The 24,719-nt window shown below is 56.2% G+C and overlaps 1 protein-coding gene across 2 annotated transcripts; it reads left to right on the forward strand.

Moving 5' to 3' along the window:
* The first annotated feature begins 311 nt into the window (after positions 1–311).
* ZNF395 (zinc finger protein 395) lies at positions 312–22,577 on the forward strand. 2 transcript variants are annotated; one of them, XM_084203655.1, is made up of 11 exons: positions 312–347; positions 5,237–5,396; positions 10,854–10,987; positions 12,399–12,487; positions 14,168–14,294; positions 14,682–15,198; positions 15,914–16,014; positions 18,556–18,865; positions 20,668–20,760; positions 21,857–21,954; positions 22,046–22,577. In XM_084203655.1, the coding sequence occupies exons 2-11, from the start codon at positions 5,247–5,249 to the stop codon at positions 22,155–22,157; spliced, it is 1,731 nt and encodes a 576-aa protein (XP_084059781.1). In that variant the 5' UTR covers positions 312–347; positions 5,237–5,246; the 3' UTR covers positions 22,158–22,577. The 2 variants fall into 2 exon arrangements, with proteins under 2 accessions (XP_084059781.1, XP_084059782.1); XM_084203656.1 differs by having other exon boundaries at positions 313–347; positions 14,168–15,198.
* Positions 22,578–24,719: the final 2,142 nt, after the last annotated feature.

Genomic DNA, 24,719 nt, shown 5'->3' on the forward strand with positions numbered 1-24,719 from the left:
AGAGTGAGGGAAGAGAAGCAGGAAGATAAGGAGGGGAGAAGAGAACGAGGGTAGAACGAGGGGCCGCAGCCCCTCCCGGCTCCCCTCCGCGCCCCGCGGCCATCCCGGGCCGGGCGGCGGGGCCGGGGCCGGGGCCGGGGCCGGGCGGCGGGGCCGGGGCCGGGGCCGGGGCCGGGCGGCGGGGCCGGGGCCGGGCGGCGGGGGCGTTGCACGGAGAGGCAGCGGCGGAGCCAATACGCAGGAAGGGGCCGAGCATGTGGGGAGAGGTTGTTTACACCAGCCCGGCCCCGGGAGCTTTAACCCGGCCGGCGGCTCGGCTCGGCTCGGAGCGCGGCTCCGCGGGCGCGGTGAGTGGCGGCGCGGCATCGCCCGGGCTCGGCTTCCTCCCCTCATTCTCCTTCTTCTTCCTCCTCCTTCCCTTCCTGGCTGAGCGGGGGAGGGGGGGAAGGAAAAAATAAAATTAAGGGGAAAAAAATAATAATTAAATAAAAAAACCCGCGCGCGGGAGCGGCGGTTCCCGCCCGGCCGCGGCTCCGCCCCCGCCCCGCCCGGCCCGGCGCGGCTCCAGCCCGGGGCCGGGAACCGGGAGCGTTTCAAAACAGCCGGAGGTGAGCGGGGACCGAGCCGGGCCGGGGTGGGGGCAGCCGGTTCTGCCGTGCCGGGTTCTGCCGGTGCCGGTGAGCGCAGCGCCTTCTCCGGGTCCTGCTCGGGGCTCGGGGCATCCTCGGGGGGCCTGCCCGGTGTCCGTGTCCCCCCATCCCGGGGCATTCCCTGCCCGGTGTCCGTGTCCCCCCAACCCGGGGCAATCCTTGCCCGGTGTCCGTGTCCCCCCATCCCGGGGCATTCCCACCCCGGTGTCCGTGTCCCCCCATCCCGGGGCATTCCCTGCCCGGTGTCCGTGTCCCCCCATCCCGGGGCATTCCCTGCCCGGTGTCCGTGTCCCTCCCATCCCGGGGCATTCCCTGCCCGGTGTTCGTGTCCCCTTATCCCGGTGTCCGTGTCCCCCTATCCCGGGGCATTCCCTGCCCGGTGTCCGTGTCCCTCCATCCCGGGGCATTCCCTACCTGCTGTCTGTCCCCCTCAATCCCGCTGTCCGTCCGTCCCCCCCAGTCCCGCTGTCTGTCCCCTCAGTCCCGCTGTCCGTCCGTCCCCCTCAATCCCGCTGTCTGTCCCCCCAGTCCCGCTGTCTGTCCCCTCAATCCCGCTGTCCGTCCGTCCCCCTTAGTCCCGCTGTCTGTCCCCTCAATCCCGCTGTCTGTCTGTCCCCTCCTCGCTGTCCATATTCCCCCCTCCCACCCCAGTCCCGATCCGTGTCCCTCCCCCCGGTTTGCCCGGTCCGTGTGTCCCTCTGTCCCTCCCTCCGTCCGTCCGTCCGTCCCTCCGTGTCCCCCGCCCCGCGCACACGTGCCCTGCCCGGTGCCGCCCTCCCTCCGCGCCAGGCCCGGGCGCTCTCCTGCTCCTCCTCCTCTTCCTCCTCCTCCTCCTCCTCTTCCTCCTTTGCCGCCTTCCCCACGTGCCCCGCGGTCGGGAATTCGCGCAATCCACGGATCCAGGAATCCGGGAATTCACGGATCCAGCAATCCCTGGATCCATCCCGCCCCACCCCTCCCTCTCCTTCCTCTGCCCTCGCCGGCTCCTCCAAAAAAAACAAAAAAAAAACCAAAAACCCCAAATCCCGATTTTGCTCCTCCGAACGTGGAATCATTTCGCTCCCCAAGTCGCTCAGGGAGATTTTCCCGGCGGGCAAAATCCAGGAGGAAACTTTGGGAATGCCCCTCTCCGGGAGCTTTGAGTCGCGCGGGGAGTTCGGTTCGCTTTTGGGGGCTTTGATTTTATTTTTAATTAAAAAAAGCCCAAATTCCGCGAACCGCTCCCGGCGGAGACCTCGCTTCCCGGTCACGTGTGCCGGAGTGTGGATTTTTTGGGATTTTTGGGGATTTTTTGGGAAGCAAAGTGGGTTTGTTCTCTGTTTTAGAGTCTGCCACAGGCTGGACTTTGTGTTTGTTGGGGGCGAGGCTGAATTTCTCCCGGAAAAAAAAATAAAAATGGGGAAAAACGGGATTCTGGCATTCTCCAGAGAGGGATCAGCGCCAAAAATTTGCTTTTTATCCCTAAAATCCAGCAGGACGTTCCCTCTCTCCAAACCGACCATTCCTCGTTTTCCAAACTCGCCTTTCCCAAACCTCCACGAGGCGCTGCCGCTTTGTGGTTTTTGTTTTGGGGGGAGGAAGAACTCGGTCCCAAATCCACTCCGGGAATAATTTGGGATCCGATGGATTGGGAACAGCTGGGCCGGGGCTCCGGGGGCCCCCGGGCTCCCGCTCCGGGAATTTTGGGAAAAGCGGGCGGGGATTTCCCGGCACGGCCGAGTCGGGGAGGGGACCCGGCGTCCCAAACCCCGCTGGAAGCTCGGGAAGGGTTTTCCCTCTTTTCCTCGGGAATTTGGCTCGGGGCAGGGCTTTCCTTCTTTTCCTCGGGAATTTGGCTCCGGGAATTTGGCTCGCGGCAGGGTTTTCCCTCTTTTCCTCGGGGCAGGGTTTTCCTTCTTTTCCTCGGGAATTTGCTCCGGGAATTTGGCTCGGGGCAGGGTTTTCCCTCTTTTCCTCGGGAATCTGGCTCGGGGCAAGGTTTTCCCTCTTTTCCTCGGGAATTTGGCTCCAGAATTTGGCTCGGGGCAAGGTTTCCCCTCTTTTCCTTGGGAATTTGCTCCGGGAATTTGGATCGGGGCAGGGTTTTCCCTCTTTCCCTCGGGAATTTGGCTCGGGGCAGGGTTTTCCCTCTTTTCCTCGGGAATTTGGCTCGGGGCAGGGTTTTCCTTCTTTCCCTCGGGAATTTGGCTCGGGGCAGGGTTTTCCCTCTTTCCCTCGGGAATTTGGCTCGGGGCAGGGTTTTCCCTCTTTCCCTCGGGAATTTGGCTCGGGGCAGGGTTTTCCTTCTTTCCCTCGGGAATTTGGCTCGGGGCAGGGTTTTCCTTCTTTTCCTCGGGAATTTGGCTCGGGGCTGGGTTTTCCTTCTTTTCCTCGGGAATTTGGCTCGGGGCAGGGTTTTCCCTCTTTTCCTCAGGAATTTGGCTCGGGGCAGGGTTTTCCTTCTTTCCCTCGGGAATTTGGCTCCAGGAATTTGGCTCGGGGCAGGGTTTTCCCTCTTTTCCTCGGGAATTTGGCTCGGGAAGGGTTTTCCCTCTTTTCCTCGGGAATTTGGCTCGGGGCAGGGTTTTCCCTCTTTCCCTCGGGAATTTGGCTCGGGGCTGGGTTTTCCCTCTTTTCCTCCCCTCCGGCTGCCGGGGCCAGAGGGGGAAGGAAAAAGGGAAGGAGGGAAAATGGAATCCCGCAGGGAATGAGGAGCGGCTCCAGCGCTGGACGATGGCCAGGAGGGTTGGAATCCCGAATCCTGAGATATCCCAAAGTTTGGATCCTGAATCCTGGGATATCCCAGAGTTTGGATCCCAGATCCTGGGATATCCCAGAGTTTGGGTCCCAGATCCTGGGATATCCCAGAGTTTGGATCCCAAATCCTGGGATATCCCAGAGTTTGGATCCCAGATCCTGAGATATCCCAGAGTTTGGATCCCAGATCCTGAGATATCCCAGAGTTTGGATCCCGAATCCTGGGATATCCCAGAGTTTGGATCCTGAATCCTGGAATATCCCAGAGTTTGGATCCCGGATCCTGGCATATCCCAGAGTTTGGATCCCAGATCCTGGAATATCCCAGAGTTTGGATCCCAGATCCTGGGAAATCCCAAAGTTTGGATCCCAAATCCTGGGATATCCCAAAGTTTCTTTCCCTGGAATTCCTCACTTTGGATCCCAAATCCTGGGATTGCCCTGATTGGATCCCAAATCCTGGGATATCCCGGAGTTTCTGTCCCCAGTGACAGCTCCAGACGCCACCCCCATGTCCGTCTGTCCATCTGACAGATGTCTGTCCCCATGTCCCCAATGCCACCCCCATGTCCGTCCGTCCGTCCCCAATGCCAACGTGTGTCCGTCTGTCCCCATGTCCCCACTGCCACCCCCATGTCCATCTGTCCATCTGACAGATGTCTGTCCGTCTGTCCCCAATGCCAACCGCGTGTCCGTCTGTCCCCATGTCCCCAGTGCCACCCCTGCATCCGTCTGTCTGTCCCCACATCCCCAGTGCCACCCTCGTGTCCGTCTCTCCACATTCCCAGTTCCACTTCCATGTCTGTCTGTCTGTCCCCACATCCCCAGTGCCGCCCCTGTGTCCGTCTGTCTGTCCCAATGTCCCCAGTGCCATCCCCCTGTCCAACGGTCTCTCCCCAATGCCACCCCTGTGTCCATCTGTCTGTCCGCACGTCCCCAATGCCACCCCCACGTCCATCTGTCCATCCCCAATGCCACCCCCGTGTCCGTCCGTCTGTCCCCCCCATGTCCCCCGTGCTGTCGCGGGTGCCATCCCCGCGGTGTCCGTCCGTCTGTCCATCTGTCTCTCCGCAGTGTCCCGGCAATGTCCCCGGTACTGTCGCGGGTGCCCTCAATGCGGTGTCCGTCTGTCCGTCCGTCTGTCCGCAGTGTTCCCCCCCCATTGGCCCCGGTGCTGTTGTGGGTGCCATCCCCGCGGTGTCCATCTGTCCGTCTGTCTGTCTGTCCGCAGCGTCCCCCCCCATTGTCCCCGGTGCTCTCGCGAGTGCCCTCAATGCAGTGTCCGTCTGTCCGTCCGTCTGTCTGTCCGCAGCGTCCCGGCCATGGTCCCGGTGCTGTCGCGGGTGCCCTCAATGCGGTGTCTGTCTGTCTGTCCGTCTGTCTGTCCACAGTGTCCCGGCCATGTCCCCGGTGCTGTCGCCATCCCCGCGGTGTCTGTCTGTCCGTCTGTCTGTCCGCAGTGTCCCCCCCCCCATTGGCCCCAGTGCTCTCGCGAGTGCCCTCAATGTGGTGTCTGTCCGTCTGTCTGTCTGTCCGCAGTGTCCCCCCCCCATTGTCCTCGGTGCTGTCGCGGGTGCCCTCAATGCGGTGTCCGTCTGTCTGTCTGTCCGCAGTGTCCCGGCCATGGTCCCGGTGCTGTCGCGGGTGCCCTCAATGCAGTGTCTGCCTGTCTGTCTGTCCGTCTGTCTGTCCGCAGTGTGCCTGCCATGTCCCCGGTGCTCTCGCGGGTGCCATCCCCACAGTGTCCATCTGTCCGTCTGTCTGTCCGCAGTGTCCCGGCCATGGCCCCGGTGCTGTCGCGGGTGCCCTCAATGCGCTGTCCGTCTGTCTGTCCGTCTGTCTGTCCGCAGTGTCCCGGCCATGGCCCCGGTGCTCTCGCGCCGCCTGGGGAAGCGCTCCCTGCTGGGCGCCCGCGTGGCCGCCCCGGCCCCGCCGCCCGCCCGCCTTCCGGAACCTTCCGCGCTCCCGCCCGCGCCCCGGCGCCCCGGATCCCCCCCGGGACAGCCGCAGGTACCTCCGGGGGCAGAAATCCCCGGGATTGTCCCCAAATCCACCGGGATCCCAGGGGGGTTTGGAGGGATCCCAAATTCCAGGGATTGTCCCCAGATCTGCCGGGATCCTGGGGGGGGTTTGGGGAATCCCAAATCCCAGGGATTGTCCCCAAATCCACGGGGATCCTGGGGGGTTTTGGGGATTCCCAAATTCCAGGGATTGTCCCCAAATCCGGGGGGGATTCCGGGGGGCTTTTGGTGGAATTCCGAAATCTGTTTCTTTTGGAGGAATCCCAAATCCCCGGGATTGTCCCCAAATCCACCGGGATCCCGGGGGGGTTTTGGTGGAATCCCAAATCCCAGGGGTTGTCCCCTGATCCGCAGGGGTTTTTGGTGGAATCCCAAATTCCAGGGAGAAGTGGGGGGTGGGGATTTTTCCGGAAAAAAGAGTCCAGGGTGGGTGCTGAGCGCTGCTGCCCTGCTGAGGGGGGTTTGGGAACGTCCTGGTTTGGGAATTCCCTGCCAGGAGCTGCTCCTGGGTTTCCATCCCAATCCCAAAGGAATGAGAGTTCCCAGTTTCAATCCCGAGGGAATTAAATTCTCCGCATCCCAATCCTGAGGGAATCAAACCTCCCAATCCCGAGGGAATTCAGTCTCCCAGTTCCAGTGGAGTTCAGTCTCTCAATCCTGAGGGAATCCAATCCCCCACATTCCAATCCTGAGGGAATTCAGGCTCCCAATCCCAAAGGAATTCAATCTCTCAATCCCAATCCTGAAGGAATCAAACCTCCCACATTCCAATCCCGAGGGAATTCAGTCTCCAAATTCCAATCCTGAGGGAATCAAATCCCCCGGTTCCAATCCCAAGGGAATCAAAACCCCCAATCCCGAGGGAATTCAGTCCCAGCTCCAATCCTCAGGGAGTCAAATCCCCCAATTCCAATCCCAAGGGAATCAAATCCCCCAATCCCAATGGGAATTCAGTCCCAGTTCCAATCCTCAGGGAGTCAAATCCCCCAATTCCAATCCCAAGGGAATCAAATCCCCCAATCCCAAGGGAATTCAGTCCCAGTTCCAATCCTCAGGGAGTCAATTCCCCCAGTTCCAATCCCAAGGGAATCAAATCCCCCAATTCCAATCCCAAGGGAATCAAAACCCCCAATTCCAATCCCATGGGAATTCCATCTCCCAATCCCAGAGGAATTCAAGTTCCCACATTCCAATCCCAAGGGAATCAAATCACCCAATCCCGAGGGAATTCAGTCTCCCAGTTCCAATCCCAAGGGAATCAAAGTTCCCGCGTTCCAGTTCCAAGGAAACTCAATTCCCCAATTCCAGTCCCGAGGGAATCAATCCCACATTCCAATCCCAAGGAAATTCAAGCTCCCAATTCCAATCCCAAGGGAATCAATCTTCCCACATTCCAATCCCGAGGGAATTCAGTCTCCCAGTTCCAATCCTGAGGGAATCAAATCCCTCACATTCCAATCCCAAGGGATTCAAACCCCACATTTCATTCCCGAGGGAATTCAATCCCCCAATCCCATGGGAATTCAGTCTCCCAATTCCAATCCCAAAGGAATGAAAGTTTCCAGTTTCAATCCCGAGGGAATTCAGTCTCCCAATTCCAGCCCTGAGGGAATTCAATCCTCCACATTCCAATCCCCAAGGAATTAAAGTTCCCACGTTCCAATCCCAAGGGAATTCAGTCTCCCAATCCCAAAGGAATCAAATTCCCCACATTTCAATCCCAAAGGAATTCAGTCTCCCAATTCCAATCCCAAGGGAATCAAACCTCCCAATCCCGAGGGAATTCAGGCTCCCAGTTCCAGTGGAGTTCAGTCTCTCAATCCTGAAGGTATCCAATCCCCCACATTCCAATCCCGAGGGAATTCAGGCTCCCAATCCCAAAGGAATTCAATCTCTCAATTCCAATCCCAAGGGAATCAAACCTCCCACATTCCAATCCCGAAGGAATTCAGTCTCCAAATTCCAATCCTGAGGGAATCAAATCCCCCGGTTCCAATCCCAAGGGAATCAAAACCCCCAATCCCGAGGGAATTCAGTCCCAGTTCCAATCCAGAGGGAATCAAATCCCCCAGTTCCAATCCCAAGGGAATCAAATCCCCCAGTTCAATCCCAAGGGAATCAAATCCCCCAATTCCAATCCCAAGGGAATCAAAACCCCCAATCCCAAGGGAATTCAGTCCCAGCTCAAATCCTCAGGGAATCAAATCCGCCAGTTCCAATCCCAAGGGAATCAAATCCCCCAATTCCAGTCCTGAGGGAATCAAAACTCCCAATTCCAATCCCATGGGAATTCCATCTCCCAATCCCAGAGGAATTCAATTCTCCACATTCCAATCCCAAGGGAATCAAATCTCCCAATCCCAAGGGAATCAAAGTTCCCGCGTTCCAGTTCCAAGGAAACTCAATTCCCCAATTCCAGTCCCGAGGAAATCAATCCCACATTCCAATCCCAAGGAAATTCAAGCTCCCAATTCCAATCCCAAGGGAATCAATCTTCCCACATTCCAATCCCAAGGGAATTCAGTCTCCCAGTTCCAGTCCTGAGAGAATCAAATCCCTCACATTCCAATCCCAAGGGAATCAAACCTCCCACATTTCATTCCCGAGGGAATTCAATCCCCCAATCCCATGGGAATTCAGTCTCCCAATTCCAATCCCAAAGGAATGAAAGTTCCCAGTTTCAATCCCGAGGGAATTCAGTCTCCCAATTCCAGCCCTGAGGGAATTCAATCCTCCACATTCCAATCCCCAAGGAATTAAAGTTCCCGCGTTCCAATCCCAAGCGAATTCAATCTCCCAATCCCGAGGGAATTCCATCTCCCAATTCCAATCCCAAAGGAATTACAGTTCCCACTTCCCAATCCCAAGGGAATCAAACCTCTCACATTTCAATCCCGAGGGAATTCAGTCTCCCAATTCCAATCCCAAGGGAATCAAATCCCCCAATTCCAATCCCAAAGGAATCAAACCTCCCACATTCCAATCCCAAGGGAATTCAAGCCCCCAATCCCGAAGGAATTAAAGTTCCCACGTTTCAATCCCAAAGGAATTTAGTCTCCCAATTCCAGTCCTGAGGGAGTTTAATGTCCCAATTCCAAGGGAATCAAATTTCCCACATTCCTGTCCTGAGGGAATCAAATCCCCCACGGTCCAATCCCAAAAAGTTCCCACATTCCAATCCCAAGGGAATTCAATCTCCCAATCCCAAAGGAATTCCATCTCCCGGTCTCAATCCCAAGGGAATTCAGTCTCCCAATCCCAAAAGAATTAAATTCCCCACATTTCAATCCCAAGGGAATTCAGTCTCCCAATTCCAATCCCAAAGGAATCAAACCTCCCACATTCCAGTCCCAAGGGAATTCCATCTCCCAATCCCAAGGGAATTCCATCTCCCAATCCCAAGGGAATTCAGTCTCCCAATCCCAAAGGAATTCAATTTCCCGCATTCCAATCCCAAGGGAGTTCAGTCTCCCAATTCCAATCCCAAGGGAATCAATGCTCCCACATTTTAATCCCAAGGGAATGAAATTCCCCACATTCCAATCACGAGGGAATTCAGTCTCCCAATCCCAAGGGAATTCCATCTCCCAATCCCAAGGGAATTCAATCTCCCAGTCTCAATCCTGAGGGAATTCAGTCTCCCAATCCCAAAGGAATTGAAATTCCCACATTTCAATCCCAAAGGAGTTCACTCTCCCAATTCCAGTCCCAAGGGCATCAAACCTCCCACATTCCAATCCCAAGGGAATCAAATCTCCCAATCCCAAGGGAATTCCATCTCCCAATCCCAAGGGAATTCCATCTCCCAATCCCAAAGGAATTCAGTCTCCCAATTCCAATCCTGAGGGAATTCCATCTCCCAATCCCAAGGGAATTCCATCTCCCAATCCCAAAGGAATTCCATCTCCCAGTCTCAATCCCAAGGGAATTCAGTCTCCCAATTCCAATCCCATGGAAATCAAATCCCCCACATCCCAATCCCAAGGGAATTCACTCTCCCAATCCTGAGGGAATCAAATTCCCCACATTCCAGTCCCGAGGAAATTCAATCTCCCAATTCCAATCCCAAGGGAATCAAACCTCCCAATCCCAAGGGAATTCCATCTCCCAATCCCAAAGGAATTCAATCTCCCACATTTCAATCCCGAGGGAATTCCATCTCCCAATCCCAATGGAATTCAATTTCCCACATTCCAATCCTGAGGGAATTCAATCTCCTAGTCTCAATCCCAAGGGAATTCCATCTCCCAATCCCAAGGGAATTAAAGTTCCCACATTTCATTCCCAAGGGAATCAAATTCCCCACATTCTAATCCAAAAGAAATCCCTTGAATTCCCTTGGGATCTCCCAATCCCAATCCCAAAGGAATTGAAGTTCCCACATCCCAATCCTGAGGGAATTAAAGTTCCCAATTCCAATCCCAAAGAAATTCAATCCCCCAATTCCAATCCCATGGAAATCAAATCCCCCACATCCCAATCCCAAGGGAATTCGGTCTCCCAATCCTGAGGGAATTCAATCCCCCACATCCCAGTCCCAAAGAAATCAAATCCCCCACATCCCAATCCCAAGGGAATCAAATCTCCCAATCCCAAAGGAATTCAATGTCCCAGTCTCAATCCTGATGGAATTCCATCTCCCAATCCCAAGGGAATTAAAGTTCCCACGTTTTAATCCCAAAGGAATCCCTTGAATTCCTTTGGGATCTCCCAATCCCAAGGAAATTCAATCTCCCAATCCCAATCCCAAAGGAATTGAAATTCCCACATCCCAATCCCGAGGGAATTAAAGTTCCCAATTCCAATCCCAAAGAAATTCAATCCCCCACATCCCAATCCCATGGAAATCAAATCTCCCAATCCCAATCCTGAGGGAATTCCATCTCCCCCGTTCCAATCCAAGATTCCGGATCCTTGAGGTCCATGGAAAATCCTCAATCCCAGTTTTTTTTTGGGAAGCCTTGATCCCCAAATCCCGATTCCCAAAAATCTGGGAATGTGCCCTTCCCATTGGATCCTGGGGCTGGGAATTGCTGGAATTCCTGGGATTGTCCAGTCTGGGAATTGCTGAGGGTGGAAATCCCAAATTTTTTGGGATTGGGATGGGTTGGGATTAAAAATTCCCTAAGAATCTGAAATCCAGGGAGAGGATCAGCCTTCATCCTGACCAAGGATCCTGTGGGATCAGCAGATTCCAGAAAAATTCATGGATACACCCCAAAAACCTGGGAATGTGCTCCTCCTATTTGATCCTGGGTCTGGGAATTGCTGGAATTCCTGGGATTGTCCAACCTGGGAATTGCTGAGGGTGGAAATCCCGAAGCTCAGCAGGGAAATCCCTGGATTTGGGATTGCTGGGGGAGGGGGGTTGGGCAGAGCAGATTTTTCGGGATTCCCTTGGGAATGTGGAATCCCTGATCCCAAAGCCATCCCAAACCTTTTCCAGGTGCTGCTGCCTGCCCTGGATGAGCGGATCCCGGAATTCCCGGCGTGCTGGAGGGGGCAGGAGCCGCCCCAGGCCCCGCCCGGATCCGGCGTTCCCGGGAGATCCGTGTCCTGCAGCATCGACGTGCCCAAAAGGTCCGGGCCTCTTCCCGGGATCCCAAATCCTGGGATTCCCTGATTTGGATCCCAAATCCTGGGATTGCCCAGAGTTTGGGTCCCAAATCCTGGGATTGCCCAGTTTGGATCCCAAATCCTGGGATTCCCCAGTTTGGATCCCAAATCCTGGGATTCCCTGGTTTGGATCCCAAATCCTAGAATTCCTCAGTTTGAATCCCAAATCCTGGATTCCCTGATTTGGGTCCCACATCCTGGGATATCCCAGTTTGGATCCCAAATCCTGAGATTCCCCAATTTGAATCCCACATCCTGGGATTGCCCAGTTTGGATCCCAAATCCTGAGATTTCCCAATCTGGATCCCAAATCTGGGATATCCAAGAGTTTGGATCCCAAATCTTGTGATTCCCCAATCTGGATCCCAAATCCTGGGATTCCCTGATTTGGATCCCAAATCCTGAGATTTCCCAGTTTGAATCTCAAATCCTGGAATTCCCCAGTTTGGATCCCAAATCCTGGAATTCCCCAATTTCAATCCCAAATCCCAGAATTCCCCTATTTGAATCCCAAATCCAGGAATTCCCCAACTCCAAATCCCAAATCCCAGATTTCCCCAACTCCAATCCCAAATCCCGGAATTCCCCCACTCCAATCCCAAATCCCCTCATCACCCCAGGCACGGATCCTCCTTCCCGGGGATCGCCCTCTGGCCTCTCCCCCTCGGCATTCCCGGGATTTCCCTCCCTATTCCCGCCCCCTCCTCCCCGGGGCGGGGTTGGGGGGGGACATTCCCGAGGCATTCCCGAGGTTATTCCCGGTTTTTCCCAGCGGGGCGGGGTTGGGGGGTCTCTCTGTCTCTCTCTCCGGGGTCATTCCCGAGGTTTTTCCCGAAGTTTTTCCCGGCGGGGCGGGGTTGGGGGAGACTCTCTCTCCTTCCCGGGGTCATTCCCGAGGTTATTCCCGGTTTTTCCCAGCGGGGCGGGGTTGGGGGCGACTCTCTCTCCTTCCCGGGGTCATTCCCGAGGCATTCCCGAGGTTTTTCCCGGATTTTCCCGGCGGGGCGGGGTTGCGGGGGGGTCTCTGTCTCTCCCGCGGCATTCCCGAGGTTTTTCCCGAGGTTTTTCCCAGCGGGGCGGGGTTGGGGGAGGACTCTCTCTCTTTCCCGGGGTCATTCCCGAGGTTATTCCCGGTTTTTCCCGGCGGGGCGGGGTTGGGGGCGACTCTCTCTCTTTCCCGGGGTCATTCCCGAGGTCATTCCTGGTTTTTCCCGGCGGGGCGGGGTTGGGGGGGGCTCTCTCTCTCTTTCCCGCGGCATTCCCGAGGTTATTCCCGGTTTTTCCCGGTGGGGCGGGATTGGGGGGCTCTCTCTGTCTCTCCGGGGTCATTCCCGAGGTCATTCCCGGTTTTTCCCGGTTTTTCCCGGCGGAGCAGGCGCTGGGAAGCGGCAGTGGAGATGGACGAGATGGTGGCGGCGCTGGTGCTGACCAGCCTGTCCTGCAGCCCCGCCCTGCGCAGCCCCCGTGAGTGATTCCCGCAAAATTCCCGCCTGGATTCATCCCAAAAAAACTCCTGGGAATGGGGGGAGGGCTGGGGAATCTGGGAATTGCTGGGAATTGCTGGGAATGGTGGGAAAATGGGAGTTGGGATTGCTCTGGGAGTCGGGAAGGAATCGTTCCCAAAGTCCAACCTGGAAAAATCTGGGAGAAATCCCGATCCCTCCTGCCAGAAAATTCCAGATCCGTGTCCCCAGGTGGGACTTCCATGGGGATTTGGAATTCCACTGGGAATGGGGAAGGAATTGTTCCCAAAGTCCAGCCTGGAAAAATCTGGGAGAAATCCCGATCCCTCCTGCCAGGGAATTCCAGATTTGCATCCCCAGGTGCCACTTCCAGGAGGATTTGGGATTCCTCTGGGAATGGGGATCATTCCCAAAATCCAGCCTGAACTTCCCTGAAAAATTTTGGGAGAAATCCCAATCCCTCCTGCCAGGGAATTCCAGATCCGTGTCCCCAGGTGCCACTTCCATGGGGATTTGGAATTCCTCTGGGAATGGGGAATCCAAACCTCCCTGGGCAGGAATCGTTCCCAAAATCCAGCCTGAACTTCCCTGGAAAAATCTGGGAGAAATCCCAATCCCGCCTGCCAGGGAATTCCAGATCCGTGTCCCCAGGTGGGACTTCCATGGGAATTTGGAATTCCACTGGGAATGGGGAAGGAATCATTCCCAAAATCCAGCCTGAACTTCTTCTGGAAAAATCTGGGAGAAATCCCGATCCCACCTGCCAGGGAATTCCACATTTGCATCCCCAGGTGCCACTTCCAGGAGGATTTGGAATTCCTCAGGGAATGGGGAAGGAATCGTTCCCAAAACCCAGCCTGAACTTCCCTGGAAAGTTTTGGGAGAAGCCGCAATCCCGCCTGGCTGCTCCCCGATCCCAGGGAATTCCAGAGGGGGAAATTCCCTCTGGGAACGCCGGAGGGGTCCCCTCTGTGCCACCCCCAGCTCTGTCCCCTCGGTGCCACCTCGGGTTTGTCCCCTCGGTGCCACCCCTGCTCTGTCCCCTCGGTGCCACCCCCTGGGTTTGTCCCCTCAGTGCCACCCCCTGGCAGGGGACAATTCCTGGTCCCGGCGTTTTTTGGGAGTGGCACAGAGGGGACAGAGCCAAGGGTGGCACAGAGGGGACAGAGCTGGGGGTGGCACTGAGGGGACAGAGCCGGGGGTGGCACTGAGGGGACAGAGCCTGGGGTGGCAGTGAGGCGACAAACCCGGGGTGGCAGTGAGGGGACAGAGCTGGGGGTGGCACTGAGGGGACAGAGCTGGGGTGGCACTGAGGGGACAAACCCGGGGTGGCACTGAGGGGACAGAGCCGGGGGTGGCACTGAGGTGACAGAGCTGGGGTGGCACAGAGGGGACAAAGCTGGGGGTGGCACCGAGGGGACAGAGCCTGGGGTGGCAGTGAGGGGACAGAGCCTGGGGTGGCAGTGAGGCGACAAACCCGGGGTGGCACAGAGGGGACGAACTGGGGGTGGCAGTGAGGGGACAGAGCTGGGGTGGCACAGAGGGGACAGAGCCGGGGTGGCACAGAGGGGACAGAGCCGGGGTGGCAGTGAGGGGACAGAGCCGGGGGTGGCACTGAGGGGACAGAGCCGGGCGTGGCACTGTCCCCTCGGTGACGGTGGCCCCGTGTCCCTTCTCTCAGTCTCACAGGGTGCCGGTGACCCCTGGAAGGACAGCGGGGACATCTCGGACAGTGGCAGCAGCACCACCAGCGGCCACTGGAGCAGCGCTGGCAGTGCCACCGCGTCCCCTCCCCATGGTGTCACCATGTCCCCTCCCCACTGTGCTGGCAGTGCCACCGCGTCCCCTCCTTCCTGCCCTGGCAGTGCCACCGCGTCCCCTCCCCACTGTCCCAGCAGTGCCACCGCGTCCCCTCCTCACTGTCCCAGCAGTGTCACCGCGTCCCCTCCTTCCTGCCCTGGCAGTGCCACCGCGTCCCCTCCCCACTGTCCCAGCAGTGCCACCGCGTCCCCTCCTTCCTGCCCTGGCAGTGCCACCACGTCCCCTCCTCACTGTCCTGGCAGTGTCACCGCGTCCCCTCCTCACTGTGCTGGCAGTGTCACTATGTCCCCTCCTCATTGTCCTGGCAGTGCTACTGCGTCCCCTCCCCACTGTCCCAGCAGTGTCACCGTGTCCCCTCCTCATTGTCCCAGCAGTGTCACCATGTCCCCTCCTCATTGTCCTGGCAGTGTCACCGCATCCCCTCCTCACTGTCCCAGCAGTGTCACCATGTCCCCTCCTCACTGTGCTGGCAGTGCCACCACGTCCCCTTCTCATTGTCCCAGCACTGCCACCGCGTCCCCTCCTCACTGTCCCAGCAGTGTCACCGTGTCCCCTCCCCACCACGCTGGCAGTGCCACTATGTCCCCTTCTGATTGTCCCAGCAGTGTCACCCTGTCACTTCCTCATTGTCCTCACAGTGTCACCGTGTCCCCTCCCCACGGCGCTGGCAGTGCCACCGCGTCCCCTCCTCATTATCCCAGCAGTGCCACCGCGTCCCCTCCTCATTATCCCAGCAGTGCCACCGTGTCCCCTCCCCGCTGTCCTGGCAGTGCCACCGCGTCCCCTCCCCGCTGTCCCTGCGCTGTCACCGCGTCCCCTCCGAGTGACGACGGCTTCGACACCGACCCCGAGCCCTGGGTGCACACGGAGCCCGCGCCGCGCCGCAGGAAGGTGGGGACAGCGTCCCTGCTGCCACCGGGGAGGGGACAGTGCCACCGGGGAGGGGACGGTGCCAGCAGGGAGGGGAAGGCAGTGTCATCGGGCGGGGATGGCAGTGCCACCGGGTGGGGGATGGCAGTGCCACTGGGGATGGGACGGTGCCAGTAGGGAGGGGATGGCAGTGCCAGCAGGCAGGGATGGCAGTGCCACTGGGAAGGGGATGGCAGTGCCACCGGGGATGGGATGGCAGTGCCACCAGGCAGGGGATGGCAGTGCCACCGGGGAGGGGATGGTGCCACTGGGGAAGGGGACGGTGCCACCAGGCAGGGGATGGCAGTGCCACTGGGGAGGGGATGGCAGTGCCATTTGGGAGGGGTTGGCAGTGCCGCCGGGGGGGGATGGCAGTGCCACTGGGGAGGGGATGGCAGTGCCACCGGGGATGGGATGGCAGTGCCACCGGGGAGGGGATGGCAGTGCCACTGGGGAGGGGATGGCAGTGCCAGCGGGCAGGGATGGCAGTGCCACTGGGGATGGCAGTGCCACTGGGTGGGGGATGGCAGTGCCACTGGGGATGGGACGGTGCCAGCAGGGAGGGGATGGCAGTGCCATCGGGCGGGGATGGCAGTGCCAGCGGGCAGGGATGACAGTGCCACCGGGCGGGGGATGGCAGTGCCAGCGGGTGGGGGATGGCAGTGTCATCGGGGGTGACAGTGCTGTTTGTCCCCAGAACCCGGCCAGGCTGGCCTTCAAGTGCCTCTGGCCCGGCTGCGGCAAAGTGCTGCGCTCCGGCGTCGGCATCAAGCGCCACGTCCGCAGCCGGCACCTGGGGTAAGGCAAAACCCACGGGATTGATCCCTCTGGAATTCCCAATTCCTGCAGATCTCATCCATTCCCATCCCAGAATCCCTGGGATTGATCCCTCTGGAATTCCCAAACTCCTGCAGGAGATCCCAGCCCTTTCCTGAGATCAAATCCATGGGATTGATCCCTCTGGAATTCCCAATTCCTGCAGATCTCATCCATTCCCATCCCAGAATCCACGGGATTGATCCCTCTGGAATTCCCCAACTCCTGCAGGGAATCCCAGCCCATTCCCATCCCAAAATCACTGGGATTGATCCCTCTGGAATTCCCAAACTCCTGCAGATCTCATCCATTCCCAGCCCAAAATCCCTGGGATTGATCCCTCTGGAATTCCCAACTCCTGCAGGAAATCCCTGCCCATTCCCAGCCCTCAAATCCCTGGGATTGATCCCTCTGGAATTCCCAATTCCTGCAGATCTCATCCATTCCCAGCCCAAAATCCCTGGGATTGATCCCTCTGGAATTCCCAATTCCTGCAGATCTCATCTATTCCCAGCCCAAAATCCCTGGGATTGATCCCTCTGGAATTCCCAAACTCCTGCAGGAAATCCCAGCCCTTTCCTGAGATCAAATCCATGGGATTGATCCCTCTGGAATTCCCAATTCCTGCAGATCTCATCCATTCCCATCCCAGAATCCATGGGATTGATCCCTCTGGAATTCCCAAACTCCTGCAGGGAATCCCAGCCCATTCCCATCCCAAAATCCCTGGGATTGATCCCTCTGGAATTCCCAATTCCTGCAGGAAATCCCAGCCCATTCCCATCCCAAAATCCCTGGGATTGATCCCTCTGGAATTCCCAAACTCCTGCGGGAAATCCCAGCCCATTCCCATCCCAAAATCCCTGGGATTGATCCCTCTGGAATTCCCAATTCCTGCAGATCTCATCCATTCCCAGCCCAAAATCCCTGGGATTGATCCCTCTGGAATTCCCAATTCCTGCAGATCTCATCCATTCCCAGCCCAAAATCCCTGGGATTGATCCCTCTGGAATTCCCAAACTCCTGCAGGAAATCCCAGCCCTTTCCTGAGATCAAATCCATGGGATTGATCCCTCTGGAATTCCCAATTCCTGCAGATCTCATCCATTCCCATCCCAGAATCCATGGGATTGATCCCTCTGGAATTCCCAAACTCCTGCAGGGAATCCCAGCCCATTCCCATCCCAAAATCCCTGGGATTGATCCCTCTGGAATTCCCAATTCCTGCAGGAAATCCCAGCCCATTCCCATCCCAAAATCCCTGGGATTGATCCCTCTGGAATTCCCAAACTCCTGCGGGAAATCCCAGCCCATTCCCATCCCAAAATCCCTGGGATTGATCCCTCTGGAATTCCCAATTCCTGCAGATCTCATCCATTCCCAGCCCAAAATCCCTGGGATTGATCCCTCTGGAATTCCCAATTCCTGCAGATCTCATCCATTCCCATCCCAGAATCCCTGGGATTGATCCCTCTGGAATTCCCAAACTCCTGCAGGAGATCCCAGCCCTTTCCTGAGATCAAATCCACGGGATTGATCCCTCTGGAATTCTCAATTCCTGCAGATCTCATCCATTCCCAGCCCAGAATCCATGGGATTGACCCCTCTGGAATTCTCAAATTCCTGGGGGAAATCTCATCCATTCCCATCCCAAAGTCCCTGGGATTGATCCCTCTGGAATTCCCAAACTCCTGCAGGGAATCCCAGCCCTTTCCTGAGATCAAATCCCTGGGATTGATCCCTCTGGAATTCCCAATTCCTGCAGGAAATCCCAGCCCATTCCCATCCCAAAATCCCTGGGATTGATCCCTCTGGAATTCCCAAACTCCTGCAGGGAATCCTGTGGGAAATGGGCACTTCCGTGTCACCACAGCCATTGTCCCTCTCTTGTCACCTGTGTCCCTCTGTCCCTGTGTTGTTGTCACCCATATCTCTGTGTTGTCACCACTGTCACTCTATTTTCACCCATGTCCCTTTGCTGTTGTCACCCATGTCCCTGTGTTCTTGTTCCCATGTCCCTGTGTCCCCGTGTCCCTGTGTTCTTGTCCCCATGTCCCTCTGTTGTTGTCACCCGTGTCCCTGTGTTCCTGTCCCCATGTCCCTCTGTTGTTGTCACCGGTGTCCCTGTGTTGCTGTCCCCCGTGTCCCTGTGTTGTCACCTGTGTCCCCGTGCCCCTCTGTTGTTGTCCCCATGTCCCCGTGTTGTCCCCATGTCCCCGTGTTGTCCCCGTGTCCCCTGTGTCCCCGTGCTGTCCCCATGTCCCCGTGTCCCCATGTTGTCCCTGTGTCCCCATGTTCCCGTGCTGTCCCCCATGTCCCCTGTGTTCCCGTGTCCCTGTGTTGTCCCCCTGTCCCCGTGCTGTCCCCCGTATCCCCGTGTCCCCATGCTGTCCCCCGTGTCCCCATGTCCCTGTGTTGTCCCCATGTCCCCATGTCCCTGTGTTGTCCCCGTGTCCCCATGTCCCCATGTCACTGTCCCCATGCTGTCCCCGTGTCCCCATGTCGCTGTCCCCGTGCCCGCAGGGCCGGCTCGGAGCGGGAGGAGGATTTCTATTTCACGGAGCTGCGCCTGCCCGAGGAGCCGCCCCCGGAGCTGCCGCCGCCCGCTGTCCCCAGGGCTGTCCCCGGGGCTGTCCCCAGCTCTGTCCCTGTTGTGCCCAGCTCTGTCCCCAGCTCTGTCCCCGCTGTCCCCGCTGTCCCCGCTGTCCCCGGGGCCGTGTCCTGCCCTGTCCCCATCGTCGCCCAGCCCGGCCCCGGCCCCGGCCCCTGCCCGAGCCACCCGGGCCCTGGGCCCGGCTCCTTCTGGCACATCCAGGCCGACCACGCCTACCAGGTGACAGCCCGGGGACACTGGGGACACTGGGGACACTGGGGACAGCATGGGGACAGCCTGGGGACACTGGGGACAGCCTGGGGACACTGGGGACAGCATGGGAACAGCCTGGAGACAGACTGGGGACAGCGCGGGGACACTGGGTACAGCCTGGGGACAGTCTGGGGACAGCCTGGGGACACTGGGGACAGCATGGGGACAGCCTGGGGACACTGGGGACAGCATGGGGACAGCCTGGGGACACTGGGTTCAGCCTGGGGACAGCCCTGGGGACACTGGGGACAGAGCTGGGGACAGAGCTGGGGACAGCGCGGGGACACTGGGTACAGCCTGGGGACACTGGAGACAGCCTGGGGACACTGGGGACAGCCTGGGGACACTGGGTACAGCCTGGGGACAGTCTGGGGACAGCCTGGGGACACTGGGGACAGCATGGGGACAGTCTGGGGACAGCCTGGGGACACTGGAGACAGCCTGGGGACACTGGGGACAGCCTGGGGACAGTCTGGGGACAGCCTGGGGACACTGGGGACAGCCTGGGGACAGCCTGGGGACACTGGGGACAGAGCTGGGGACAGCATGGGAACAGCCTGGGGACAGATCTGGGGACAGAGCTGGGACATGGCTGGGGACATCCATGGGGACATCGGGGGGACACCCCTGGGGACAGCACGGGGACATCCATGGGGACACGGCTGGGGACAGAGCTGTGACATGGCTGGGGACATCCATGGGGACATCCCTGGGGACAGAGCTGGGACATGGCTGGGGATGTCTATGGGGGCAGGGCTGGGGATAGAGATGGGGACAGGGCTGGGGACATTGCGGGGACAGAGCTGGGGATGGAGCTGGGGACAGCCCGGGGACAGGCTGGGGACACTGGGGACAGGCTGGGGACACTGGGGACAGCCCGGGGACAGCCTGGGGACAGCCTGGGGACACTGGGGACAGCACGGGGTCACAGGGGACAGCCTAGGGACACAGGGGACAGTCTGGGGACAGCCTTGGGGCTCTGTCCCCCCTGGGCTGTGCCACACCCGCCGATCCCGCGCAGGGAATTCGGGAATGCCGAGGAGCTGCGCCCCTCCCCCACGCCGGGGACACCCCGGGGCTGTCCCTGTCCCCAGGGCTGTCACCTCCGCCAGGGGTGGCAGTGCCACCACCACGGGCAGACACCTGGGCGGGTTTGGGTTTGGGGTTTGGGGTTTGAGTTTGGGGTTTGGGGTTTATGGGGTTTGGGGTTTGGGGTTTATGGGGTTTGGGGTTATTGGAGTTTGGGGTTTATGGGGTTTGGGGTTATTGGAGTTTGGGGTTTATGGGGTTTGGGGTTTGGGGTTTATGGGATTGGGGTTTGGGGTTTATGGGATTGGGGTTTATGGGGTTTGGGGTTTATGGGGTTTGGGGTTTTTGGGGTTTATGGGATTGGGGTTTATGGGGTTTGGGGTACGGCAGCGGAGATGCGGCCGTGTCCCCAAGGAGGTGACAGCAGGGGAGGGTCACGGAGCATTCCTGGGAATGGGGGATTCCCACAGGGCATTCCTGGGAATGGGGATTCCCATGGGATTCCTTGGGATGGGGATTCCTGGGAATGGGGGATTCCCGGGGGAATGGAATGGGGGATTCCTGGGAATGGGGGATTCCAATGGAATGGGGGATTCCCAGGGGAATGGAATGGGGGATTCCTGGGAATGGGGGATTCCTGGGAATGGAGGATTTTTAGGGAATGGGGGATTCCTGGGAATGGGGGATTCCCATGGACTGGGCCATTCCTGGCCTGACCCTGTCCCCGTTCCCGCCCCCAGGCTCTGCCCTCCATCCAAATCCCGGTGTCCCCTCACATCTTCACCAGCATCAGCTGGGCCGCGGCCACCGCCCCCCTGCCGTCCCTGTCACCGGTGAGTGTCACCTCCCCATCCCTGAGTGCCACCGCCCCCCTGCCGTCCCTGTCACCGGTGAGTGTCACCTCCCCATCCCTGAGTGCCACCGCCCCCCTGCCCTCCCTGTCACCGGTGAGTGTCACCTCCCCCTCCCTGAGTGCCACCTCCCCCTGCCACCTCCCCCTGCCATCCCTGTCACCGGTGAGTGTCACCTCCCCTGCCCAAGTGTCACCTCCCTGCCACCTCCACTTGTCACCAGTGAGTGCCACCTGTGCCACCTCTTCCAGCTGTGCCCTGCATGAGCCAGTGCCTCCTTTTCCTCCTTTTCCTCCTTTTCCTCCTTTCCCTCCTTTTCCCTCCCTTTTCCCTCCCTTTTCCCTCCTTTTCCTCCTTTTTCCCTCATTTTTTCCTTCCCTGTTCCTCTCCTTTTCCCTTCCCTTTTCCCTCATTTTTACCTTTTTTCCTCCTTTTTTCCTCCTTTTTTCCTCCCTTTCCCTCCCTTCCCGCCCTTTTTTCCCGCCCTTTCCCCACCTCATTCCCAGCCGTGCACGCTTTTGCACAGACCCCTCCAAACCCCTCACCTCCACCTTTTCTCCCCTTTTCATCCCCTTTTATCCCCCTTTACCCCTTTTTCCCCCTTTTCCTCCCCTTTTTCACCCTTTTTATCCATTTTTCCCCTTTCTCCCCCTTTTTCTCCTCCTTTCCCCCCCCTTTTCCCCTCATTTTCCCCTGTTATTTCCCCTCCTTTTCCCCCTTTTCCCTCATTTTCTTCTTCTCTCTTCCTCTCGTTTTTCTTTCCCTTTTCCCTCATTTTTACCTTTTTTCCTCCTTTTTTCCTCCTTTTTTCCTCCTTTTTTCCTCCTTTTTTCCTCCTTTTTTCCTCCTTTTTTCCTTCTTTCCCTCCCTTCCCGCTCTTTTTTTCCCGCCCTTTTTTCCCGCCCTTTTCCCCCCCTCATTCCCAGCCGTGCACGCTTTTGCCCAGACCCCTCCAAACCCCTCACCTCGACCATTTTTCCCCTTTTCCTCCCCTTTTACCCCTTTTTCCCCCTTTTCCTCCCCTTTTTTTCCCTTTTCCTCCCCTTTTTGACCCTTTTTGCCCCTTTTCCCCCCTCAGGCCCGGAGCCGCTCCCTCAGCCTCGCCGACCCTCAGCCGCCATTGCTGCCGCCCCGGCTCCTCGTGGCCTCCCCTCCTCGCGCCTCCCTCTCCACCAGGTAAGACCCCAAAAAACCCCCAAAACCACCCCAAAAATCCTCCAACCCTCCATTGAGAACCCCCCCCTTAAAAAATCTCCCCTTTCCCCAGAAAAATCCGCGGTGAAGCCAAGAAATGCCGCAAGGTTTACGGCATTGAGCACCGGGAGCAGTGGTGCACGGCCTGCCGCTGGAAAAAGGCCTGCCAGCGCTTCCTGGACTGAATTCCCACCTGGATTCCCCTTTGCCTGCCTGAATTCCCTCAGGAAATCTGGGAATTCCCTCAGGAATTCGGGAATTCCCTCAGGAATTTGGCAGTTCCCTCAGAAATTTGGGAATCTCCTCAGAAATCCGGGTGTTTCCTCGTTGCCGCGAGCTGGGGACTGAATTTTGTCGCTGTGTTCTCCTTTATCCCACCTGAATTCCCTCAGAAATTTGGGAATTCCCTCAGGAAATCCAGGAATTCCCTCAGAAATCCGAGAATTCCCTCAGAAATCTGGGAGTTCCCTCAGAAATCCGGGAATTCCCTCAGAAATCTGGGAATTCCCTCAGAAATCCGAGAATTTCCTCAGAAATCCATGAATTTCCTCATTGCTGTGAGTGGGGACTGAATTTTGCTGCCATATTCCCATTTTCCCACCTGAATTCCCTCAGAAATTTGGGAATTTCCTCGGGAATCCCCTCAGGAAATTTGGAAATTTCTTTAGGAATCTGGGAATTTTCTCAGGAAAATCTGGGAATTCCCTCAGAAATCCAGAAATTCCCTCAGAAATTTGGGAATTCTCTCAGGAAATTTGGGCATTTCTTCTGGAATCTGGGAATTCCCTCAGGAAATCCAGGATTTCCCTCAGAAATTTGGGAATTCCCTCAGAAATTTGGGAAATTCCTCAGGAAATTTGGAAATTTCTTCAGAAATCTGGGAATTCCCACAGAAAATTTGGGAATTCCCTCAGGAAAATCTGGAAATTCCCTGAGAAATTTGGGAATTCCCTCAGGAAAATCTGGAATTTCCTCAGAAATTTGTGAATTCCTTTGGGAATTTGGGAATTTCTTCAGAAATCTGGGAATTCCCTCAGGGAAATTTTAAAATTCCCTCAGGAAATCTGGAAATTTCCTCAGGAAATCCAGGATTTCCCTCAGAAAATTTGGGAATTTCCTCAGGAAAATCTGGAAATTCCCTCAGAAAATTTGGGAATTCCTTTGGGAATCTGTGAATTTTCTCATGAAAATCTGGAAATTCCCTCAGAAATCTGGAAATTTCCTCAGGAAATTTGGGAATTCACTCAGAAAATTTGGGAATTTCCTCAGGAAAATCTGGAAATTCCCTCAGAAAATCTGGAAATTCCCTCAGGAAATTTGGGAATTTCTTCAGAAATCCGGGAATTTCCTCAGGAAAATTTTGAAATTCCCTCAGGAAATCCAGGATTTCCCTCAGGAAATTTGGGAATTTCTTCAGAAATTTGGGAATTTCCTCAGGAAAATCTGAAAATTCCCTCAGAAAATTTGGGAATTCCCTCAGGAAATCCAGGATTTCCCTCAGAAATTTGGGAATTTCCTCAGGAAATTTCTTCGGGAATCTGGAAATTCCCTCAGGAAAATCTTGAAATCCCTCAGAAAATCTGGAAATTTCCTCAAGAAACTTGGGAATTTCCTCAGAAATCTGGGAATCCCCTCAGAAATTTAGGAAATTTCTCAGGAAATTTGGGAATTTTTTCCAAAATGTGGGAATTTCCTCAGGGAATTTGAGAATTTCATCAGAAATCTGGGAATTCCCTCAGGAAAATTTTGAAATTCCCTCAGGAAATTCAGGATTATCCCTCAGAAATTTGGGAATTTCCTCAGGAAATTTGGGAATTCCTTTGGGAATCTGGGAATTCCCTCAGGAAAATTTTGAAATCCCTCCAAAAATCTGGAAATTTCCTCAGGAAATTTGGGAATTTCTTCAGAAATCCGGGAATTCCCTCAGAAATTTAGGAAATTCCTCAGGAAATTTGGGAATTTTTTCCAAAATGTGGGAATTTCCTCAGGATATTTGGGAATTTCTTTGGGAATCTGGGAATTCCCTCAGAAAATCTGGAAATTCCCTCAGAAATTTGGAAAATTCCTCAGGAAATTTGGGAATTTCTTCAGAAATCCGTGAATTCCCACAGAAATTTGGGAATTTCTTTGGGAATCTGGGAATTCCCTCAGGAAATCCAGGATTTCCCTCAGAAATTTGGGAATTCCCTTAGGAATCCGGGAATTTCCTCAGGAAATTTGGGAATTTTTTCCAAAATGTGGGAATTTCCTCAGGAAAATTGGGAATTTCTTTGAGAATCTGGGAATCCCCTCAAGAAATCCGGGATTTCCCTCAGAAAATTTGGGAATCCCTTCAGAAATTTGGGAAATTCCTCAGGAAATTTGGGATTTTTTTCCAAAATGTGGGAATTTTCTTGGGAATCTGGGAATTTCCTCAGGAAAATCTGGAAATCCCTCAGAAAATTTGGGAAACCTCTCAGAAATTTGAGAATTTCATCAGGAATCTGGGAATTCCCTCAAGAAATCCAAGATTTCCCTCAGAAAATTTGGGAATTTCCTCAGGAAAATCTGGAAATTCCCTCCGAAAATTTGGGAATTCCCTCAGAAAATCTGGAAATTTCCTCAGGAAATTTGGGAATTCCTTCAGAAATTTGGGAAATTACTCAGGAAATTTGGGAATTTCTTTGGGAATCTGGAAATTCCCTCAGGAAATCCAGGATTATCCCTCAGAAATTTGGGGATTTCCTCAGAAAATTTGAGAATTTCTT

The sequence above is a fragment of the Fringilla coelebs genome, assembly GCF_963513975.1.
Source record: "Fringilla coelebs genome assembly, chromosome: 3".
Taxonomy (NCBI): Eukaryota; Metazoa; Chordata; class Aves; order Passeriformes; family Fringillidae; genus Fringilla; species Fringilla coelebs.